The following is a 24,236-nucleotide window of genomic DNA, read 5'->3' on the forward strand; positions in this document are numbered from 1 at the left end:
AACCCACTTTATGTTCTTTCCTCTTACATTCAAGTGAATGATGACGGCATCTCCCCGTACTCCTTGAAGAAAAAGAAATAAATTCATTTATACAATCATTGAAAATGAAGCAATTCTGTGTATTTCTGTGAATCAGGGTTTGTTTTTTGTTTTTCTGTAGGGCTTTGGGGGAAAATAACTATCATGACTGGCATTCATACATTTTCAATACCGGTACCACAAGAATGGTATGAATTAAAATAGTTTAAAAATCTGCAATTACTCTACACCCTATTGGACAAGGACATTGTGTCAGAACATCCCCCCCCCCCCCCCCCCCCCCCCCCGACTAAATAGAAACTATAGAAACTCCACATTACATCCCTCATTCACATACCCCCGCCTTATACTGTATCCTCAATCCTGAGCCAGAATTCCAGCCCGGAATTGCTCAAAACCCATCTGTGCTGTACTAGAAAATATGAAAATCATCTGTATAGGAACCAAACACTGGTTGGTGATGATGATGATGATGACAATGATGATGTTGATGTTGTTAATAACGGGGAGTGTGTAATTTGTGTATACTGTACAGTATGTGGCAATGAATTCCATGCAGATTTTCATTTTCAAACGGACATGACACATCTGTACATGCATGCATCGACACAATCATATACACACACACACACACACACACACACACACACACACACACACACACACACACACACACATACATACAATGCAGCTAGAGCTTGTGAGAGATGGGTGTCTGAATACACAAAACAAGAAAATAAATAGATACTGGTACATTGTAGTTACAATGAAATTTCATGACCACAGGTAATACTGCTACCCAACAGTCATGATAACCTGCTTTATCAACTTTCTATGAAGCAAGGGACTAAGTTCTGCATATGGATTCATACTGAATTATATTCATCTTTGAGTACGTACATTGTGTGTGTGTTCATGTGTATTGTGTGTGTCTCATTCAAAACACATATCATATATACTAGTAATGTACATGTATTGTCATGAGACAGTATACATGTACATCGTAATTCATCTAAATTACACTATACTAATCATATTTTTTCAATAACAAATGGACATAACTGACAATGTTTTGAAGTGGAGAAAAGAGGAGCATTTCAAGAGGAACGAGGATATCTCCTATGATATCAAACAATTTTAATGCAAGTACTTGTACAATGGTAGTACAAAGCATTCCAATACAGGGAGGCTGATTATTACAATGTACATGCATGTGCGGGTAAATAAGCACAATGTTGCTTGCATGTACAATATTTACATCACATTTAATGATGTCAGAATATAATATACACTCAAAGAGCTTTTATAGTGAGTAGGTTTTTGAGTGCTAGCCATCCATACGTCCTGTACAATTGTTATGTGCCGCTCACAGGTAGACAGGAGGCAGAAGGCTCGCCCCTCATGCTAACATGCCTGCATACGAGCAACCGAGGAGCAGCCACATCAAAGACTGCATACTCGCGTTAAAGTCCAAAAGCTCAAATATGCCCTGTATATATGTTAAACAAGAGCGAGGTCTGCCATTCCTATTAAAAGTGGGTGATATGTGCGGCGCCGTGTTATTACTAAAGGGATTTTTCTCTATACCACTAGACGGCGAACTATACAATGGCATCTGTGATTTCATTGAGGTGGACATGTTATGCACTTCCAATGTAGTAACGGTAGACTTCGCGCTCAAGTAAAAGTTTTACAACTCGTATTTGAACTATAAGGAGAGCACGCACTTCTTGATTCTGCTGCTTCCCAGTTGCTTATATGCTAGCATGTACGTGTGAGGGGTGAGCCTATTGCCTGGCTTCTCCCCATGTGCTCACAAAGCAATTGTACACGGCGTATGCAAACCCGACACCCTAGTACCTACTCATCACATAAAGCTCTTTGGTTATCACAGACAGTATTGTATAGTTCGCCCTCAAGTGGTGGTGAGAAAAATCTCTTTTGTACGTTTCCACATTAGAACACCATCCATTGTGGATGTGTAATGCTTTGTAGTCTTCCACCTGATCAAAACCCCTACACATTCAATGTGACATAATTTCAGAGAGGCAGATATAGTGAACAGAGACCAGTGAAAATTGGACAATTGCAGTACACTGAAAACCCATTTCATTTCTCCTTGAAAGACAGCTGAACAAATTGAAGCAATTCAAAAACCACAACTGTCTATGAGATGCTTCCACTTTTTACATGATCGCTACACACCATGAAAAGGGCAGGTGATGTTCATTATTCCAAAGGTTCATTCATCCAAAAATTAAATAAGGTCCATTACTCCGAAGGTTGGTTATTCTGAAACACACAAATTCCCTATACCTGGATGTTTGAAATCTGAAAATGAAATAGAATTCATTAATCCAAACACTTGTTACGTTATTCTGGAGGTTCGTTACACCAAAGATTCATTAATCTAAAAATAAAATGTGCTTCATCATTTGTAAGGTTGGTTAATCCAAAAGAGAAATAGGCTTGTCATTCTCAAGATTTGTTCATTTGAAAATAAAATTAGATTTGTTGTTAAGAAGATTCGCTCTTAATATCTATTAACTGAAAAGAAGGGCGTACGTACTTACAAACCTTTGAAAGTACAAACCTTCTTTTTTTCTTATTGACAAACCTATAAAATAATGAACTGTAACCTCAAGGGTGACCCCTTGTGATGTAGAAAAATCTGTACTTGCACGACATGAAGGTAGTAATTTCATCATTAATTTCTATCCACCTTGCCAACAACCTCAAGCTTACATTGGGGCTAGAGAATTTTATTCCAAGTTTTGTCATTGGCCATTAAAGTTATCAAAGTCTACAAAAACTTTTTTTTTTCTGTTTTGGAAGTGATGGCATCTGGCAACTTGTGACACAATCAATGATCAAAAGGGGAACCCCTATCATGTTTGATCATTTAGTTACTTGACATAACATACCTCCACTGCACTACTGAATGATCTGCACCATGGTGTAAGTGTGAAGTGTAGTGGAAAGTACTCATTAATAAGGCCACTGGCTCTGTCCCATTTACACAGTGCATTTTTGTTGAGACCCAACACAAAGAGTAACACTAGACAAATACCATGTGAAACATAGTGACAGAGAAAAGTCACGTACATGTATGCAACTTCTGGTTATGAGAATTTCAATGTTGGCTGTGCATTACCATAGTTAAACTTATACCCACTCTCTCTGCTTTTCACTCAAACTCTATGTCTCTAATATACCTGTGCTGAGACATAGAAAAATGAAATTGGTATCATGTAAAATGAAATTTGATGAGAAGTTCTCAAAAATGGGGATTTTGTTCATTGTTTACCGGTGTAATTTGCTATTGCTATATCAATAGCCCCAAACGATGTGATAAAAAGGAATTGGTTCCAACAGAGCTAAAGAAAATAATTGTCTGTATCATATGCACATTTCCTGATATTCATATCAGAGACTTCACTGAAATTAATTATCGCAAACAAAATAGCCAAAAGCATTACTCATGACAAATAGGATTTGGTTCCAATGGAGCAAAAGAAAATAATTGTCAGAAGCATATACAAATTTCTTGATATTCATATCAGAGCTTCCACTGAAATTCATTAAGAATCACAAACATCAGAGCAGCAGGCTCTTTACACAATGCTTTGATACAGCACTGCACTGCTGCCATTACGAGGGCAATGTGCAGCACATAATAAGACCCACTCTGTACAGTCTCCTGCCAAGTTCCTCTCCCTGCTCTTCTTTGTACATTTGTGTAAACAGTCAACCTCTCCTACATCAAATCCTAAGGGACTGGAGAAAACCCTTCGAGTTTTGACTCGCACACAATGGGCTTAATAAATGTTTATACCCATCTGAGGTAAAAATTTTCTTTAACTTTAAAGCCAATATTTCCAATTGTTCGAGTTGACGTAGGTGAGGTGGACTGTACTGCAGCAGCAGAGCAGGGTTTTATGCCTTTTGTTATACTTTCATCAACTCCTTTCAGGTAATGTTTGTCTGAAGAAAACAAGTATCACTGTTACAATTTCCACAAAATAAATCTTGGCACCAACATAGATATTAGAGTGAAGTAAGCTAGCATGTAACATGCTGACATCAGTGACAGAGTCCCTACATACTGTGGCTTCATCCACAGGTATTCCTTCAGCAACATAAGAGCTATGTAATTGTTTGTACCATGATACTCATCAAATCGAGGAATACGGAAAACAGCACAGTCAACCTCGCTATGAGAAGGTCTTCCTCCATATACACACATCGGTTCTTGTCCAAAATCTGAGATGAACTGATAGAAGCACCTTTCGCTAGGCAACGTAATGAACAACTATTTCTTGGATATAAAGGCAAGGCCATGGCTACGTTTGTGAACGGCAAATGTTTTGTCATTGTCAAACTCTGCCTTACATACTTCACACTTAAATTTGCACGAATCTTCTTTGACCACATCATCATCCTTCTTTGGCTCCTTTTTCTCCACTTTGTTGTCCACCTCTCCGTCTGGAGGCGAGTTGTCCGCGGCAGCTGGACCCTTTCCCTCTCCCTCCTTCTCCTTCTCCTCTTGCTTCTTCTCTTTGAGGTCCTCCTCAGCCTTCCTCAGGACTTCCAGACGACGCTTCTCAAAGGCAACCATGTCCTTGATCTTGTGCTTGATGAACATGTGCCTGCGGAGGGCGTCCTGCACACGGAAGCAGAGTCCGCATTGGTGGCACTGGCTCAGGTGGTCGTCCGTCTTGTGGGACGCGATGTGCTTTTCGAACTCCACGCGGTCATTGCTCTTGTGCTCGCACTTTGCACACTGCAGGTCGGTGAAGCGCTTCACAACAATCTCGACGGGTATTGCAGGGGTTCCAGGAATCTGATGTGTGTCCTGCACCTGCCCCTTAGGAGGATACATCACTGTCATGAGCCTGCCTGGTGATTTGAAGGAAGACTGGAGGATAGAAGTTGTGGCTGTTGAATTAAAAGAAGGATTTCTTGGTTGAGATTCATGCTTCATATTGGGTCGGAGGGAGTTTACCGTGAGAACGCCAGGTGATGACTTAGTGGAAGACTGGAAGAGAGCATTTTTGGCTGCTAAATTCACAGTAGGACTTCTTATACGAGTTGAATGTTTTTGCAGCATGTGAGCACGGAGCGCAGCAATGTTGTATTCAGGGAACCTCTCATCACACTCGGCACACACATAGACCTTGGATACTTTGGGAGTGCCCTGGGGTGGCGACTGGGTGTTTCTGACTGGGGACTTCTTTCCTGCATCATCGCCTGCCTTGGCATTCTCTGGCCTGGTCACATGGGATCGGCGGGAACACTTCACACGATGGAGGAACACCTGATCGATGTCTGTGAAATTCAGGAGGCAGAGGTCACAGTTGTACAGCTTCTTCATCGTGGTCTGGTGGTTCGCGGCCATGTGAGTCTTCAAAGACTCAACGTGATCAAAAGGCTTGTTGCAATGGACACAACTGTACACATACTTCTCAATCTTGATGGCTCCATCCTTGAAATGAGATTCAAAGTGCTGCTCCAGCATGGCACGAGCTGAATACACACTCTTGCAGAAGGGGCACTTGTAGAGCAGGCCATACTTCTTCAGCTTCAGTCTGTGGACTTGGAGCGAGTGCTCTGTCGCCGCTTCATTGTTGCGGAAGGCCAACTGACACAGAGTGCACTTGAAGAAGATATCCACATGGTTGGACTCCAAGTGACGCTTCAGGCCCTGGTATGATGTGGCGTACTTGAGGCAAAAGGCACATTTGAACAACGGCCTACTGACCCAGTGGTGGCATCCATCATTCTGGTGCTCCAACAGTGCTTTCAGGTTTGGGAAGACCAACCCGCACTCTGGACATGGATTCTGCTGCATGCTCTGTCTGTGAATTATAGTGTGCATTCGCAGCTTACAAGAATTGCCGAGAACCATATTGCAAACATTGCACTGACAAAGCGGTGCTTTTATCAGTATCACCTGCAAATGATCTTTCATGGCCTCCTTTGACAGGAATTTCTTGCCGCATGACATACAGTGCATACCATTGGTACTTCCTGCTTTGTTCCGAGATTGTGTCTCATTACCTGATGCATTAATTACAATTGTGGTTCTGTTTGAGGTGGGAGAGTTGCCTGTGGTCTTTGCAGTGTCATTAGGCATAGTCTTATTAAATACATCTACTGAAGGCTTCTTTGGAATTGATTTGTCAGCTGTCTTTTGGAATGAAGAAGAAACAACAGTATTCGCGACCGAATATTTTGGCTGCTGGAGATTGGTTGAGTGATGAGGCAAACTGTTTGCTGAATGAGAGGTCTTGGCTGGGACACTTTCCTCTCGTGCCGGTGCATTCAGACGGGCGAAGATCTTATAGGCATCAACAGACCTGGCTGGAGTAATGCTGGCCTGGACAGTGGTGAACTGCATGTCCCTCTTCGTAATCGCGTGCTTTTGGAAGTGGGCCAGGAAAGTGCACTTATTAAAGAAGACAAGATTCTGCCTCCCCTTGCACCACTTGCAGTGAACCGAGATCAGGGCAGTCTTGCGCTCTGTGTGTGCATCCAGGCTTGCCTTGAAAAGGAATGTGTCACTGCAGCCACGGCACTCGTACACCTCCTTGCCCACGCCAAGCACTGTGCACTGCTCGACTGACAGCCTGGGGCATTTGTGCGGGGGCACACAATTGTCTCTGGCAAGCATCTTCCTCTTTATCTGCACCAGCTCCCTCGCTTCCTTGACACGGTCAAAGAAAGAGTGGAATTCCTCCATGGAGTTCAAAGTGGACAGGTGGCTCACCGACGGGGTACCACTTTCTGTATCTTCAACCGGTGGAGCAGCACTCGCCGTGGGGGCCATTGGCCAGTCTTTGGCCGCTGGTGTCATGACGGGTTGTGATGCACATGTCAGCACCTCGCCCGACCTCTGGAGATCTTGGTCACCAAGAAGGGAAACAGCACTCTGCACCAAACCCAGATCTGAAAACACTTTTGGCGAAGGCTTCCCTTGCGATGCGTTCTCCTGTTTCAGTGCACCTTCACTGTCTGTGCTCGGTGAGGTGTCCTGCTTAATCCTGTCTTCTGACATGGAGCTGGCACTGCTACTGGTGTCTGCAATGTCCATTTGTTCTTCAGTCTTCTTATCTGTATTTGTACACAGAAACAAAGAGTTATAAATACTCAGGTGACATCTCAGTTTCTGCTTGCTGGCATAGATGTCTGAGACATACTGTAAAACGAGGAATTTTCGCGTGCATTTTAATTTCGCGAATTTCGCGAGCACCAAGATTCGCGAAATTAAAATGCACGCGAAGGTTCTTGTCTACATTATATGCATTGAATGCCAGTGGCAGTTCGCGAAAATTTCATGCCGCAAATAAGGCCGTCGGCTCCAATTTGCGAAAAATTAATGCCGCGAATACAATGTATATCATGTTTTACAGTATAGTACAATAAATCATTTGAGGGAATATCAATTAAAACCATGACTGAATTTATTTGCTTTGTTAGCTTGGTTTTATTTACAATGCAACATCTCTCTGCTAAAGTTTTTACGATTCATAATCTTCCTTATGATGTCTTTCAGAAGCCAGAGAAAAGTCAGTCAGTAATATCTACACAGAAAAAAAGAAGTCCTCTCTCATACAAATATGAAACAAAGCCAGAGAAATACTAAAAATAAAAACCCAACAAGACCAACCACAAGTTCTACTGATCACCAATTTTTGACAGAATCAAACAAATGGAGAGACAAATGGATGCTTCCACACAGTATACTAGAACCAATAAGTACTGCAAGTACAGTAAAACACAATATTTTAACAAATTGGAGCCAATGACCTTTTTCACAAGAGGAAATGTTCCCAAGTTGCCTATAACATTTCAATGCATATAGTGTAGACAAGAACTTTCATGTGCCTTTAAATTTCACGAATCTTGGCTCTCATAAAATTTGTGAAATTAAAATGCACGTGAACATTCCTCCCTTTACATCGTGCATGCTAAACTACAAACATGGAATGTTTTGCGGTGTGTGGAAATTCCCATGAAGGTGTCCTTTGCTGTACTAGCGAGAAGGTAAAAATCCAGGAAACACAGCCCCAGTGTGCAAACTAACAAACAAGTAAAGTGGAAGTAAATTTGCCCATCAAGAAAGATTTCATTTTTACAGTATTCCCCCTTTTTTGAGCATGTTTTTATTTCCCATCCTGTATCTAATCAAATGAGGATATTTTGTCTCACACAGTCGTAGAGTGACACACCTTCCTCAACACAGTATCTCCCTGATATGCATCACTTACCATTTCTACCACCAGCTTTGTCGGCACTGTCACTGGGTTTGGTATCTTCATCATCATTCTTCATTTCGTTCGCAGCATTCTCAGCATCCTTCTGGTCTGTTTGTTTCTCTTTCTCCTCCTCCTCCTCCTTCTCCTCCTCAGCCTGGTTTTCCTCTTCCATAGGACACTCCACAGGAATTGGAACTATGTGATCAGCCAACTCGGAGATACCGTAGGCGGCAAGAATGTCCCCCATCTGCTCCTGGACTATTTCCGCCATGTCGGACTAGGCCTCCAAAGAGTGGGGTGTCTTCTCCAAGATGTGTTCACTGTCAAAAAAAAAAGGCATAATAGCAAACCATTCAATAAAGGCAACGACTATAGCAGGGCTGACAACTTTTGCAAATACATGTGTATCACAATTTTAGGCAGTTTTTAAATAACGGTTTAAAAACAGGAAAATTTTACATGTAGGGCTAACACAAGACCAAGATTGCTTGGCCTCCATACAACGTTGCCAGAGTTGGCATAATTATGCTTTCTAGCATAACTTTTATTCTTTATGCTTCACCATCTAGCATTATGCTATGCATAATTACACATGGTCAATAGCACAATCAGGGAACATGCAAATACATAACAGGGGAAAAATGAGAAAACTTGGAGAAAATGTGTTTTTTGCTGTTTGTTGTAGCTGAGTGTACAAATTTTCATTTCATGTAAAGAAAGAGTCAAAATCTTGCATTCAAGGGATAGTACAGTATTGGTGGAGATGAAAATTGGGCTCTAAATTTTTTGCGAGATACCAAGAAGACACTTATGATATAGTGCAGAGCATACCGTTTTAAGAGGAATTCAAAGTTTATTTGATGAAAATCGGGTTTGGAATATCTGAAACATCCAAAAACATAGTAAAACAAAGCGATCGTAATAAAGTGTGGGTCCCACACTTTATTAGAATCGCTCTTGTTTGGATATCTCAGCCATTTCAAAACCAATTTTCATCAAATAAACATTGAATTCCTCATAGAATTACATGCCCTTCCATATTTCATAAGAAGTTTCTCATGATCTCAACAAAAAATGTTAGAAACCTGAAATTAGGTCTCAACTAGATCTGTACGATCCCTTTAAGGGCAAGTCCAAGATAATACGCGCGTTACGTATGGGACATTTAGAGAGTTTTATGACCTGAAAAATAGTGTTAATGGCCTTTGATCATATTGAACTTTATCATGGTGATTGATATCTAGGAGAAGTATAATCATGTAAAAAATGGAGAAAAATGACCTTGACAATTATATTCTAGAAGAGAAAATATGTGCCATTACGTATGGGACCAGAAAAATTTTGGTTTTTTTTACATTTTTTTTCAACCTCAAAACTCTCTGAAAGTATTTCATTCTACAACTTGTAACTCACTGTGATGAAAGTCACAACACTCAAGATTATCACAGGTGAGTTTCATGTCATTAGGCAAAAAGCTCTAATTACAGGTTCTAATTAAAGACAGACATGACGTGTTACGTATGGGACAGTTACGTATGGGACACTTTGTCCCCCATTCATTTAGTGTGTGGAGAACCATGTTTATGGGTATTTTGCATAATTATTGAAGTAAAAACAGTTGAAACTATTCAAATACTGATCCAGATTGTCAAGGAAACAATATTCCCCAAATATTCATCATCATAGTCATATTCAATCATATTTTTATATCTTTATGACCAACCTGAGTATGCATGCCCTTTGTCCCCCATTCGTTTAGTGTGTAGAGAACCATGTTTATGGGTATTTTGCAAAATAATTTTGCAAAATACCCATAAACAAATTTTTGCATAATTATTGAGGTGGAATCAGTTGAAATTACTCAAATGCTGATCCAGATTGTCAAGGGAACAACATCCCCCAAATATTTACCATCATAATCATATTCAATCATATTCTATATATTATGACCAACCTGAGTACTGTATGTATGCCCTATTTTTATCAGGATAGTTACTACTAAAAAATTGAATAGTTTAAAGTGTTTGTACTTCCATTGATGAAGGGCAGTTTGCCATTTAGTTTCAATAAAAAACAACTTGACACAAGAAATATCAATTTTAATAGATAAGCAATACCTGCTGCGTGGAATTCCAGTATAAATCGAGTAGATGTATGATGTCTGTCTAGCAGCCAGGTCATTGATTTGAGTCACACCTCAGTATGTACATACCCATGAATTTTGTTGTGGCTACTATTGAAAAATGAATAAGGACAATTTGTGTATCACTTGCAATTAAAAAAAAAATCATTTTACTTTATTTTTTTTTATATCACAACCATTTCAAATTGGATTTCCATCAAATTAACTTTTAATTCCTCTAGTCTTAGAATTGTATGCTCTTTAGTAATTCACATCATTGGTTTCCATTCATCTCATAAAATGTTGGAAACTGAATCCCCATTTCTACAAAAACTATACCATCCCTTTAATGCTGATTTTCATTGTGTATTTTGCCATCTTCCCCTCCGCCTTTCTGAAAATTGTTCAGTCAAGTACATGTATTGTTTCAAGTGTCTATAACTCAAAAAGTAGCTACAAAGTTGGGATGCTTTCTCCAGGATGATTGACCATTTGTGTACTGAGAGACCTTCCCAGCTACATGTAGCTACATGCATTCACATGCAATATATATGAGGATGTCCCATACGTAACACATTTGTCCCATACGTAACATTATTTCAATGCCTAATAAAGAATATTTCTTTTACTGTTTTTTTTTTCTATGGTATTTAATTTCTCTAAACAATAAATTAGAACTTTCCAAAAGGGCATTCAAATATCCTTAGCAATTTCAGAAAAAACCTAAAAAATGACCTCATTTTGTTACGTATGGGACATCTCATGATAGGACACGAGCTAATTTGCATAATCATTTGCATAATCCCTAAATTTTCATACCAAGTTAAACTATTTGATGAACTTCTTATGTCCACATATTAATCAAATATCATTTGCTTTCCTTTGAATAAATATGAATTTTTATAAATGTCCCATACGTAACGCTGTGTTTTACATTTATGCAAATGAAGCCTTTGAAATTTGCATAAATTTACACAATATCATTTTTTCCTCCATGGAAATCAAAACTTCAACTCATAAGCTTCAAAATGATACCAAATATGTCAATACTGAGCAAAGATGAAATTTTGCCTTCTGAGGGGACCTTATCTTGGACTTGCCCTTAAGTAAAATGTGCATAACCTAGCATTTTAATTAGGGGTGTCGAATTACATCAAAATGACTAATCGATGGAAAAAATTCACTTAAAAAAGGATTTTTTTTCATCTGAAATTGCTTTTAGATATTCCTGATAAATACCCCTTTCATTAACCACTAGCACATAACCATGACATATCACAAAATATGAATTAATGTCATATTTTCACTTCTCAAAATGGATGATCAATTTCATAGGAATTACTTTGAATTCATATAAAACCAATTTCATATATTTTATAATATTTCACTTTTGCCAAAGAGTGAAGAGGTGAAACTTTCAGGAATAGGTAACAAACATATGCTGGCCATTATTACAAAGTTTTATGAAATTAGGGCTGGTATATTGGAAGATATGATATATTTTTCATCAAAAAATTATCTTTACAGTTTGACCTTGAATATTCATGTGCGCATAGTGTTTGGATCCATTCTCACGTTTGTAAACACAGATAGAGGAATTACTATATGTTGACTTGAGTTGATATCCAAGCTGTGACATTCAAACAATGACATCTTAAGCCAAAATACTGTTTTTGCTTATGATATCTTTAAAAAATGAAAAAGCACTGAAATAAGAACACTGAACACTTATCTTATATGACCTTCATGCAGTAAAAGATGGGTGTGGATAAGTCTTATTTTTCCTCAGCAATTTGTAAATGGGTCATTCCATGGGGTTGGGTCTTCTCTAGATTTTCATGTTGTGTAGGGAATAAAAGTCATATTCTGAAAAATTTATCAAATAATTGTCCGTGGTTTGCAGTTATTCTTGGAGAGAAATGTGTGAAGAATTATTTGATGAAAAAAAAAACAAGTCTGTGCACAAATGTATTTTGTCTATGACTGTTTCACTAATGATGTCCCATGGTTTTTTGTGGTTTATGTTGTGACATAAATATATGCCATTTTCATGGCAATGTAAAACAGGAATATACAACCTTTCAGCATTATGCCTATCATAATTAAGAGAGGCAAGGTGACTTCTACAAAGACTATAAGGCACATAAACATTTGTAACAAAATAAGAACACCAGAGCATCTTCAAGCAACCTCATACCTATGTTACAAACGATGTCCATGGCAATTTTTGTTGTAACATAGGTATAGCATGGTTTTACATACACTTCCAATCATAATATGATTAGAAACTTTATTTCTATAATGAGATTTATATTTCAGGAGTATTCTTATCCAAAAATTAGCATCAAAATCCTCCAAATAAACATGAAAATACGGAACATATCACTGTACTTCAGTGCGATGTCCAGCCTCTTCGTGTAACGTAGGTAAGGAAAGACGCTCTCGCGATAAAAAGAAGAGCTACTAACTTCAGCAATCGTATTCATGTCACTGGCAGTCCTCCCCCAATGGCAGAAAAACTACTCACAGCCAATATACACCTACCTGGACAGCGCAAGATCTGTTTTTCTGCCGTTGTCCATGTAACGTAGGTACAGGAGTTTTAATGTTTCTGATGTCAATTGGTAAGCTTTTACGCTATTTTACCAAAATAATAACATTTGTCATATTCTGTAACTCTATTAGAGGAAAAAAACAACATCTAAACCTCTGAACTGGCCAAAAATACCGTGGACGATGATACTGTAGTCCCACATACTAAGATATTTGTTACAGGTTCATGTTCATAATTTTGATTGCCAAATTTTCCGTCCATGCCGGTCTCTGCAAAAGGAGCATATATTCCTCTCTTAGAAAACCATACAAAAGTATATCAGTGTATCTTCACTGCAATATAAAATTGTTTTACCTCCCGATTATTGTGAATTTTTGGACCCTTTTGTCATTAGGTATCTACCAAGGTAGACGTGCTAGAGTTAGTATTAATCACTATACACTAGTTGGAAAACGTAGATGTCCAGACTGCATCTGAACTAGAGAAATAGAGTTTGCCTTATTCTGCTGGTGATATTGAGGGAACTAGGAGCTGTGAAATTCTTTCTCTTTAACAGATTTACTTCGAAAATGTCAATGTTTTCCTTCCAAGATTTCACTGACCTGTTAGATGCTCTGATGAAGTTGTTAACATTTCACAAGGATTCACCATTTCCATTCCATGTTCACCCACTGTGAAGTCTCAAAGCTAAAATGCCAGTGTCCTATTCAGTTTGGGTGGGTAGTGGGTAGGAAAGGCTTCAATAAAATTATGAACCCCAATCAAAATTGGACTATTATTACTCTACACTATCATTCAAGAAGAGGGCGACAATTTCGATGGGGGATGAATATAAAATAGGGCCTAGTATTATTTTGGGAGTCTATTAAGGACCATAACCGTAACCGTAACCCTGACCCTAGCCCTAACCTTAGCTAGGACACTGGGGGCAGCGACCTGCCCTTCCTAGCTTGCATCTGAAAACAAGTTTTTAGCATAGAGTATGAAAATGATATTTTCCTATGTTTTACATGCTATATTATTATTATTAATATTTACATCATTTTAAGCATAACCCATTTTTTTTTCCAATTTTGGTGGGAGGTACACATGGAACTCTAGCTAATGGGTATGCCAAGAGGTAGAAATGTAAGCAAAATTGTTAAAATTATTTAATTCCATTCATAAACACACAGATACATCAACAGGAATATATAGTCAACCCTGACAAAAATTTTCTTTTAATTTTTTTATTCTATTTCTCTTTACACCTTTTGTTCACTTTGTTGATGAATCTGCCATGGCTCCTTCTCTGCCACCGCTACATGTTAAACTACATGAAAGAGTGAAAAGGACACATCCACAGCACTCCACAAACAGAGAGGAAGCTGACAAAGCAACACCCAAGAAGAGCGAATGTAACAAACTAGACAAGAAGAAAACTGCACAGAGGGAAAATGGACAGAAGAAAAACAAAAATCGAGGGCTCAATGGACATTGGACAAAAGAGCAGAAATTAATTTCAAACAAAGAACATGGAGAAGACAAGAAGACTTGTCTGATTTCTCTTTATTAGTTTTCTTAGTTAGTTGACAACTAGTTGATGATGTTGTTAGTGTATATTAGGTCAAATTGTGTAAAGCTTCACTTTCTTCTTCTTCTGATTAAGTCTGCCTTCTTTCATACCAGAGTTACAAAGAATTGAAGTCTGTGTAACATAGGTATTGTTCCACAGGTGTGCAGTAGATATAATTCCAAAGAACTGTTACAATAGTGTTATTTGTGGGAACATACATAAAGTCTACATGTGTAGGTTTTAACATCTCACACCACAATAAAGGAAATCAGTTGATATGTCGTAGTGTACCTATGTTACAAAGACATACTGTCCGTGTAACATAGGTAGTACACCGTGGGCGAGGTTGTTGTCTGAAAACCCCTGATTATAACAATAAAATCATGTTTTCACTTGAATACCCATACAAATCACTTGCTACAATTGTGGTGCTTTTAAGAATATTGTCATTGCGTCACTCTTGATTAAAAAGTTAAACCTTTGATTGAAATTGTTAATGGTTTGTAGAAAAAAACATGTTAATAAAAGTGGCTTGCAGTTGACATCAGAACATACAATCTTACTAATAATGATCTCATGCGCCTGTTAAATAACATGTTGATGTGCTATGGACGAAAAAACGTGGATGTGTTCATTGTTATCATTTCAGAACACAAAATTATGAAGGATGTCAACAAATGAAGTCCGTGTAACATAGGTATTTTGCCATACCTGTTTACCCATGCTGACTGAAAGTGTGCGAAGTACTAAACAGATTTCTAGTGGAATAAGTTGAAGAATGGGAGTAACAAATCAGGGGGAAAAAGGAAATTTCAATTTACCCAACTTGAATTTTCAACTTGTATGTCACAATTTCAGTCCCAACCCCATGGAATTACCCAAATATAAAAAAAAAATAAGTTCTTATTGCTCAAATTTGCTAAAATTTCCACACAATAGATTACTATGTACAATTCATGGCTAAAAAACCAAGGATATGGAATAAGGGGGAAAGATTAGGATATCAAATTAGGATATCATTGTACAATTGCCTCACTGAAAATACTAAAAAACGGCTGCACTTATTTTCCTCAGCATTTGAAAATGGCTCAAAACTCAAAACTGCCTTTTAGAAATATTTAAGGTTGTATTGGCAAACAGCACACCATATTGTACTGTATCTTCAGTACTTTTAGGAAAAGCGGGAAAATAAGCTGTTTCTCCATGTACCGGTATAGCTGTACAGCATGGCCGGGTTAAAAGGTCACAATGTCACAGTAATAAGCCAGCATTACACTCCTACCATGACGGGACTTCAGACCTCAAAACTTTCTCCAGCAGAAAGGACCACTGTTTTTTATTGCATGCAAGCAATGTCAGGAAAAAAATCCATTAATTTGATACCAAACACATAGGGGTACATTCGGACCTCAAATCTTGATTACGCAATGGTTGTAATTCCCATGCTTTTTTTAGTGCATTACATGGGTTTTGGGGAACTTTTTGGTAATTAATCTTCAGTAATTAACAGTAAATGAAAAGAAATTAGCCATTGTATTCCCACATGTGATTATTGATGTCTAAGCATGCTGCATGTGAATTTTGAAGTCGGTTGGTGCATTTTTTTAGAAGTCACAACAGTTTTAAGTGAGAAAACCATGATTGCATATCCTATACCCTAATTGTGCTTATCACCACATGCTTTTTTTTTAGCATAATTCTAGCATAATTGTCACAGAAGGGAAACTAATACGTATGCGTTATGTGTATAAAATGTGCAAACCTTTGCTACAAGTGCACAATAACACGTTTACCTCTGTGAGGCAGCATGCACACAGCCAGTAGAAAATAAACATACTGCAGGAGTTTCGCTTGCGGTACCGGTGGTACCAGTAGTACCCATTCCATAATTATTATGCATTTCATTGAATATAGGCCTATGCTCTCATAAACATATTGCATGTTGAAAATCAAGCAGGCAAAAGTAGACCCCCTATGCATTTTCAATGCATCGCTATTCACATTGTACATTTAATATACCGGTACCTGTAGATAATAATGTGAATTTGTGATTCGTCTACAGTTTCATTACCAGTAGTTGGTAATTTAACTCTTTATGTGCCATGGTGGAAACCCCGTGTGCCACATTATTCTGAGACACGAAGGTAGTCATGCTTTGACAAAGAATTCTGTTTTTTCTGGTTTGTATAACTTCTACAAATTTCTGTTAAGATGGGCATAATAGTAGGCAAAGTCAAAGAGGAATGCCAAGCTTTGTTACGATATAAATTGTATGACGAATCTATTTTCAATTTTTCTTTTGAATGACCAGTTGCTACATTACTGTAAAGGCATAACTTTTGCACATAAAACCATGACAGAAACTTAGAATGTACAAGCAAATCTAGTTGGGAACATCGTTTGATAGTCAACCACCACATAGAATGCAAGTCGAGAGGAACAAAAGAACAAGAAACGCTTTCATTGTGCTGCGGGATTAGCAGTAATTAGCGGTTTATCGATCGGTCCTGGCGGCTTTGTTTGTTGAGCAGAATATGTGAAGTTGGCACGCCGTCGACTGAGTCGGACGTGCGAACGCAGCACATAAAGAGTTAAATGCTGCTCACTCCCCAAGTCAAAGATGAATAATGCACCTGCATGGTTCAACCAACCTCCTGTGCCAAAATTCGACCACATGCAAAAGCATATCTCAAAGTTTTTCATGTGTGATATTGTAACGTACAGGCAGCCACAATTTAGATGGCGTACGTTACCCAGTATATGGTCGAATTAAAGGCGGCTTGCTTTAAATCATCCAATTCATCTGATTTAATAAAAGCCAAAAAAAAAAAAATTGTTATGGTGACTCTTCTGGGTTCAACCTGCAGCACACACACACACAATCTCCTTGCCTTGTCGACCTTTTTTTGCTTGGTTGAGAAGTTTGAGTCCTGCTAGAAATATATTGAACAAACCATTTCGCATCAAACTTCATACGCAATCATCAAACACATCAATTAACAGCAATAACAACAAGTTTCTGGTTAAGCCTGGGTTAGAACAGCATAGCAGGGTTATATTAGCTCATTTTACTCACCTACAACAAGCCCATCTAACTCAGTAATAGTGAGGAAGTACTGTGCTTGTAGATTGTACACAATAGTGTATGGAGGCAGTCACATGTACAGGTCAGCAGCAAACTTCACACAAACCCCATACACATTTACACAGTCTACTGGTGACGTCAAAGGGGGCGCCTTTTCCCTTCATGCGTGCGCGTCCGCGTGCATTGTGGGATATGTTTTGAGTGACTGGCGCCTGAAGTTTCTCTCTTCCTGCAAGCTGAGAAATAATAATTGGTAAGCATGATTTTCTATTTGTTTTGATACATGCGGTGGTTGTTTGATGTGATAAGTTGTTGCTTAGTGTCCGTCATGACCGAAATGATTTGTAGTAATCAGTAAAAAAATCCAATGAAATCGTCTGTGGCACAAGATGTACATTGTAAATAGTCTAGTGAGCAGCTAGCAGTGTAAGTCACCATCAAGGGGGCCATCCGTCTCCGGCGGCCCGCACTAGCTCCGGCGATGCCCGCACTAGCTCCGGCGATGCCAGCACTTCGCGTGCCGCTGCCAGCACTTCGCGTGCCGCTGCTTGCTTCGCAGCTAGCAGTACAGCTTGTGATGACATCCCATAAAGATATCAGTCCGGGAAACCCGCTCATGAGGCCTGCTACCCCCCGTACGAGCACTCCTCCGCCTCACGAGGCCTCCGGAGAGCCTCATGACGCCCCCGGGGAGAGAGACTCATGAAGCTCCATGTTCACTTTTTATTCATCTCACATCTCATTGATCTGACATATAAATTGCAGGCCTCGAAATAGGATTTTGGAGGGGCAAGGCCATTTAGAAAAGGGCACTTTTTCCAAGAGGCCAGTCAGAGGGGCACCAAGGCCACATTGGAAAGGGCATGTTTGGTGTTTATGAAAAAAGAAAGAAGAAAAACAAACCGAGAAAAACAAACACACACACACACACACACACACACAAAGTGCAACACACAACAAAAACCTCTTCCCTACAGCTGTAACACATTCCCGATCTCCGCGTTTCTATCAGGTGAAACAACATTTTTTAAAACAGGAATAAAACAACAGTAGGTATTGATTGAAACTCGACACCCTTTCAGGCCAGCCAGGCCAGGCTGCCATGAAACTTCAAAGCACATTCCGACAGCTGGCTGGCAAAACCACAAGGCAAAGGAATTTGCGTGCGCGTGTAGATTGCTATGATTAGTCTGTGACAGACAGTTCATGACCTCCAAGAATGCGCCAGTACGCGCGGTTTCTTCTGTTGATTGGTCTCTCTCTCTCTCTCTCTCTCCATCCCTCCCCATTCCCCAGTCTGGCACCCCTTGGCATCGTGGGATTTTTCTTTTTTCTTGGTGAACTTGGAGTTCACTCTACTCTATCTGAATATGCGCTGCCTAGCTAGTACATACTCGTACTCGCGGCCGCTGCGCTGCGGAGGCAGTCGGGACGGTAAAAGCCGGTCGGGCGTACATGTACATGTACGTACACGTCGTCTCGTACATCTCGGAAAGATACTTTGAGTTTGAATCAGATACATCGGGACGCGAGTGAACTTAAAGGTATGATATTTGAGATCAGGAAAGTTGTTCAAGCTTATTAAAGAGACTTTGAGAAAGGGCATATCATATACGTCATGAATAATAACTTTCATTCTAAAAGGGCACCACGGCCTCAAGAAAAAGGGCACATTTTTTTTTTTTGGCCGTAACTTTGATGAAAAAACAAAAGGCATTGCGGCCAACGAGAGGGGCACCGACGGCCATGGCCGTCGGTGGCCGTCGGTTAATTCGAGGCCTGAATTGTCGCAACTTTGCACGGTGATTTTTTGTTACTCACACATGTCCACTATCCATGATGAAAAGAAGAAAAAATTCAGTCTGGTTTTTTTTAAAACAACAAACGAGTTTTAATAAACCGATGCACAGCTAGCGACCCATCAAAACACGAGCGCCAGCAGGTTCGCTCAATGCAAGGCTGCCGCACCTAGCGGCCTGATCCGACTAGACTTTACATATTTTCGGTGCTTTTTTCTGCGGCTCTCACCTCTCTGCACACAAATCAGCCTCATGAAGCCGAAGTCTGACATCTTTTTACAAAAATTTGTAACAAGAAAAATAAAATTAGTACTACTACTAGCTGTTAAGCTGATCTTGTGCATCTATTCCAAATTACTATTCCACACTGATAGAGTAGGTGGGTACTCCAGTTTGTTAGCAAACTAATTACTTTGTAGGTATGACGGGTTCACTTTCTTCGTCAATCCCGCCGTCGGCTAACCTTTGGGCGCTAGTTATTCTGGGGGGCATTTCATCAACGAGTTTGTCGGAGTTTTCACCGACAAATTTGCTATCAGCCAATCAGACACAAGGATTTCATTAGCTTTTAACAGTTGTCAGTGTAAATCCTTGCGTCTGATTGGCTGATAGCAAATTTGTAGGTGAAAACCTCCGACGAACTCGTTGATGAAACGCCCCCCTGGAATCATCCCGCGACACGACGTCACATCAATTCACGTATCCAGCACATACGATACAGACAGTGCGCAAGCTGTGAGATTTTCAGAGCGAGCTTGCGCACACACCGGAGGATACTGTATCTGGTTTTATATGCAGAATTATTTGTTATTTCTTGTGGTAAAGTCCAGCCTAAGCACAGCTTGCGCTTGCGCACACACCGGAGGATACTGTATCTGGTTTTATATGCAGAATTATTTGTTATTTCTTGTGGTAAAGTCCAGCCTAAGCACAGCTTCAAAATGATAGCTATTAATAACAAAAAAAAAAAAAATGTGTTTGCAATATATGTCTCTTGTACACATCCACAAATTGTACACCATCCCTTAATTGACTTGACCTTTCCAGATTTCTGATTACCTTCCAGGTCATGCTACTATAATGATAACTCTCGGGCGCTCCTTGTACACAGTTATCCGCTTCAAGTCCGGGCTGGTCCCAGTTACTATCGGTACTTAGTATTATGAGAGCTCTATCAGAGAGAATAGCAAGTGGCTTCATAGGTTTTGTACACATTTGGACTTCATCAGCTAACCCAAATCCCGGATTTGTGCAAGTTGTAGACATTTTTCTAAAAATTAAAGATTGCCACCACCAAATTTTGGATGTGACTGGTACCGTATTTAACAATTGATGACATTTTCTTTTTGTTTGGTTAAAGTATTTCTAATTTAATTGCTGTGCAACAACTATGTCTTTAGATACATACGGAGGTATACAATATTGTGCATAGTTTTTCCACTAAATTATATTCATTTCTGGTCAGTTTTCTTCTGTTTGCATTTTAATTTGTTGTAAACATAGGGGTACTCAAAAAGCTGCATCACTTCGATGATCCTTCGCATTTATCCCCAAGTTGAATTATCCTTAGGGTTTATGTCAGGTTTACAATGTGTTGTACAATGTAAGTGTGTGCGTGTGTGTCACACACAATCACACTGGTATTATAGCTTCTGACCATTCAAGCATTGAGGACGAATACTGTACTAGGGCTTTCTATAGCTCAGTCAGTAGAGCACCGGTCTAGCAATCCAGAGGTCTTGGGTTCGAATCCCGATGGAATCCCATTTTCTTTGCTCATTTTTCCACAAGTTGTGATTGCATACAAAATGTTCAAGTACCGGTACTTACAGGAAATAATATATGTGATAGGTCTTCTTTTTTTAAATCAGTCCTCTTTGCAGAGTATATTCATATATCTAGATTAATCTTCAGGAATACTAATTCTGAAACAAACAAACAAATGAAACCTACAGACTGTATGCTAGCAGTACAATATGCAATAGGAGTCATTGTATAAAAGTGCCAGTGTTTATCAAAGTTTTAATACTTCGAAGTCAGTCACATGCAGATCATCTATTAATTAATGAATTGGAATGTCATCCATCTGATTTAGCACACAATCATGCACGGCCTGGTCACACAGCCGAAAAGTCGCGTAAACACATGAATCATGCAAGAAATTTGAGCCTTACGTGATATATGCGCGATTTACGCATTTCATGAGTTTGTCTGACGTGGAGCCTTCGTAGTTGTCTGCCGATGTGCGCCGGATCAGCGCTTTACGCGATTCTAGGTTTTGAGCGGCTCAAAAATCGACTTCCCATAAGAGTTTACACAGTACCAGCTATTGCCCTGTTTTACGTAATTTTTGCATAATTTGCGTAGTTCTTACGCAGACAGTGCGCAAAATACAAGGAATGTATGCGGGGAATCAGTGATCGTTCGCGAAAATGTTGCGGCTATCGCGTTCATGTGCGATTCATACTCAGTTCATTAGTGATAATGCGCAGATTATGCGTGGTTTTCAGTGGACCTCAGTCGTCGCGCACAACCACGTACATAGTATTCGACCTGTTTGGGGCCATTGCGTGCCTATGCGCTGAAAGTGCGTGGTTTGTAAGTGATTTTTGCGTGATCTATCCGTAGTTCTTGCGCAATTCATCGGTGATTTTCATTGTGTAAATCAGCAAAAATGCTCAACGGACAAGCACGCACAACCAAATTTCTTGCGTGATTCATGCGTTTACGCGACTTTTGGGCTGTGTGAGCGACCCCTAATATTAATCGTTGTTATGCTAGCAAACAATTTAACATGCAATGCCTAACAACACTAGGCTATCACCTGGATTAAGGAGTGAGACACAAGGGACAGAAAAGAAACAATAGTCAGACTCTTGTTGTTGTTGTTTTTAAGGCGCGTCATTCATATAATGATTACCAAACAGATGATGACACTAAGAGGTACAAATAGTATATATCACATTTCTCGATCTGCATTTACGTGTACAGGCCCTTCAGCTTTGTATTCATTCACTTTATGATTGTTGATGCTCCCCCTCTCTCTCTCTTTTTTTTTTTTTTTTTTTTGCTTGCTTTCTTTATGAGGCGTATTGCTTTGTGTCTGTACATAAGGGAACCTCCCAATACTTTGCAGTATTTGGTTTGGTGTAAGTATGTTTTGTAAAAATGTCAAGGTGAATTCAGTCAAACCTGCCCCAGCGTCCACCTGTCTATAGCGGCCGCTGAAAAATCCCCCTGAGAGAAAAGCCCTGTTAAAGACCCTGTATATAACAGCCACCTGTCTAATGCAGCCAGCGGCCACAAATTTTGTTTCCCGTGGTAGACTTTAACCTGTCTATTGACCGATTCTGTGACGCGCTATGTGTATTTTTGGCATGGGCAGTGCCATTATGCAGTGTCTCAGCCGACCCCCCCTTCCCACTCCCCACCCCCTTCCGCACACGGAATGAAAAACTGATGTATGGTTGTTTTAGCCAATGGGCGTGTCGTACTGAGTGCGCGAATGCTTGCTTAGTGCGTGAACCTTTGTTACAAGTGCGCGATAAACATGTTGCCCGTGGGGTGGGGGAGAGGAGGGGGGGTTGGCTGGGACACCGAGTGGCTGCGCCCAGTACCACAAATTGTCTGCTACCCTCAACGAACCCGAATCGGTCAATAGCAGCCACAGATCCGATGGAGCCGTAGCTGAGCCGATAATTCAGCATGTTTTTCCGCTTTGTAGCCGTGCCAGTCATTCACACGCAATGTTCAGGGATCGCAACCGCTGCATTCATCCAGGGAGGTCCACCTCCCTGATTCATCACTCATTCAGTCATAATAATGCACTAGTGTTCAGCTTTCTTCACGACTGTACACATGGGACTGTGCAACCAATGATAAACACCAGCATTGTCCAATGCATTGTGCATACGTATGTATACACATGCAAGTACTTACAGATGTATACAATGATGATACATGTACATGTTATTATTGTAGACAATGCATACAAAGTTGGATAACCTATCTACTGTATAGCGGCCACCTGTCACAAATGGCCACTCTTTTTGTTTCCCTAATTGGGTTGCTGCTATAGACAGGTTTGACTGTATACTGTACAGAGTATATGCCAGGCGAAGTTAGAATGTCAGATGTGCAAGTGTGAGAGGGAAATATGTCAAAGGCATTAATGCCTGCTAGTAAAGGTACCAGCAAGCAAATGAAATGTTTTGCCTGATATCTATCAAAATGTTTGATTTTCTCCGTGTATTTACCAGTACCTCTGATATTCATGACATAGTGCTGCTAAAACCCTGGTATTTGTGCCACCGATGTTACATGGACTACGAGCCAGATGTACATTACTGTATTGTACTACAATTTTTTTTTACCTGGCACAAAAATGTCACTCTTTCCTTTCAAGTACAAACACAAACTGAAGTGTTGCAGAGTACTCATTTATTTATTTTTTTCACAATAATGCACATGAAGTTTACATTGATGAAAGTTTGCTAGCAATGACAGCACAAGCTCAACTAATACTGTTCATACTGTATCTGCTGACCTGATTAGTCACTGTTAGAAATGGTTGTAAGCCATTTTATATGATACATATGTGTAAAATAGATGATGGAAAACCATCATAAAGAAAGTTGGGGAACACATGTGATCCTGCATCACAAAACCAACAAAAAGTCGCCAGATATGGATTTTTTAGTTAGGGGCACATTCTTAAAGAGCAGACTTTTAAAAGCTTTAAAATACTGGTATGTATTTAACTCAATTCAAATCCATGGACTCTCCTAAACCTACCTAAATACTGGAAAGAAAGCACACACTCTG

General features: G+C 39.7%; 1 protein-coding gene across 1 annotated transcript; it reads right to left on the minus strand.

Annotated features, from left to right (window-relative positions):
- Window positions 1-4,275: 4,275 nt before the first annotated feature.
- Window positions 4,276-8,568, minus strand: LOC139721145 (zinc finger protein 532-like). Its single transcript, XM_071632477.1, has 2 exons — window positions 8,310-8,568; window positions 4,276-7,152 (listed from the first exon to the last, which is right to left on the minus strand). Exons 1-2 carry the CDS (start codon window positions 8,566-8,568, stop codon window positions 4,352-4,354), a joined length of 3,060 nt encoding a protein of 1,019 aa, XP_071488578.1. The 3' UTR covers window positions 4,276-4,351.
- Between the last annotated feature and the right edge of the window lie 15,668 nt (window positions 8,569-24,236).

Source organism: Diadema antillarum, unplaced genomic scaffold, assembly GCF_040938485.1.
Source record: "Diadema antillarum isolate AM-2024a unplaced genomic scaffold, OU_Dant_1.0 scf00000139, whole genome shotgun sequence".
NCBI classification, from domain to species: domain Eukaryota; kingdom Metazoa; phylum Echinodermata; class Echinoidea; order Diadematoida; family Diadematidae; genus Diadema; species Diadema antillarum.

Coding starts and splice junctions, on each gene's coding strand:
- LOC139721145 (XM_071632477.1), bottom strand. CDS start 8,568: ATGGCGGAAATAGTCCAGGAGCAGATGGGGGACATTCTTGCCGCCTAC. Junction 7,153..8,309: donor CAAAGCTGGTGGTAGAAATG/GTAAGTGATGCA, acceptor GTACAAATACAG/ATAAGAAGACTGAAGAACAA.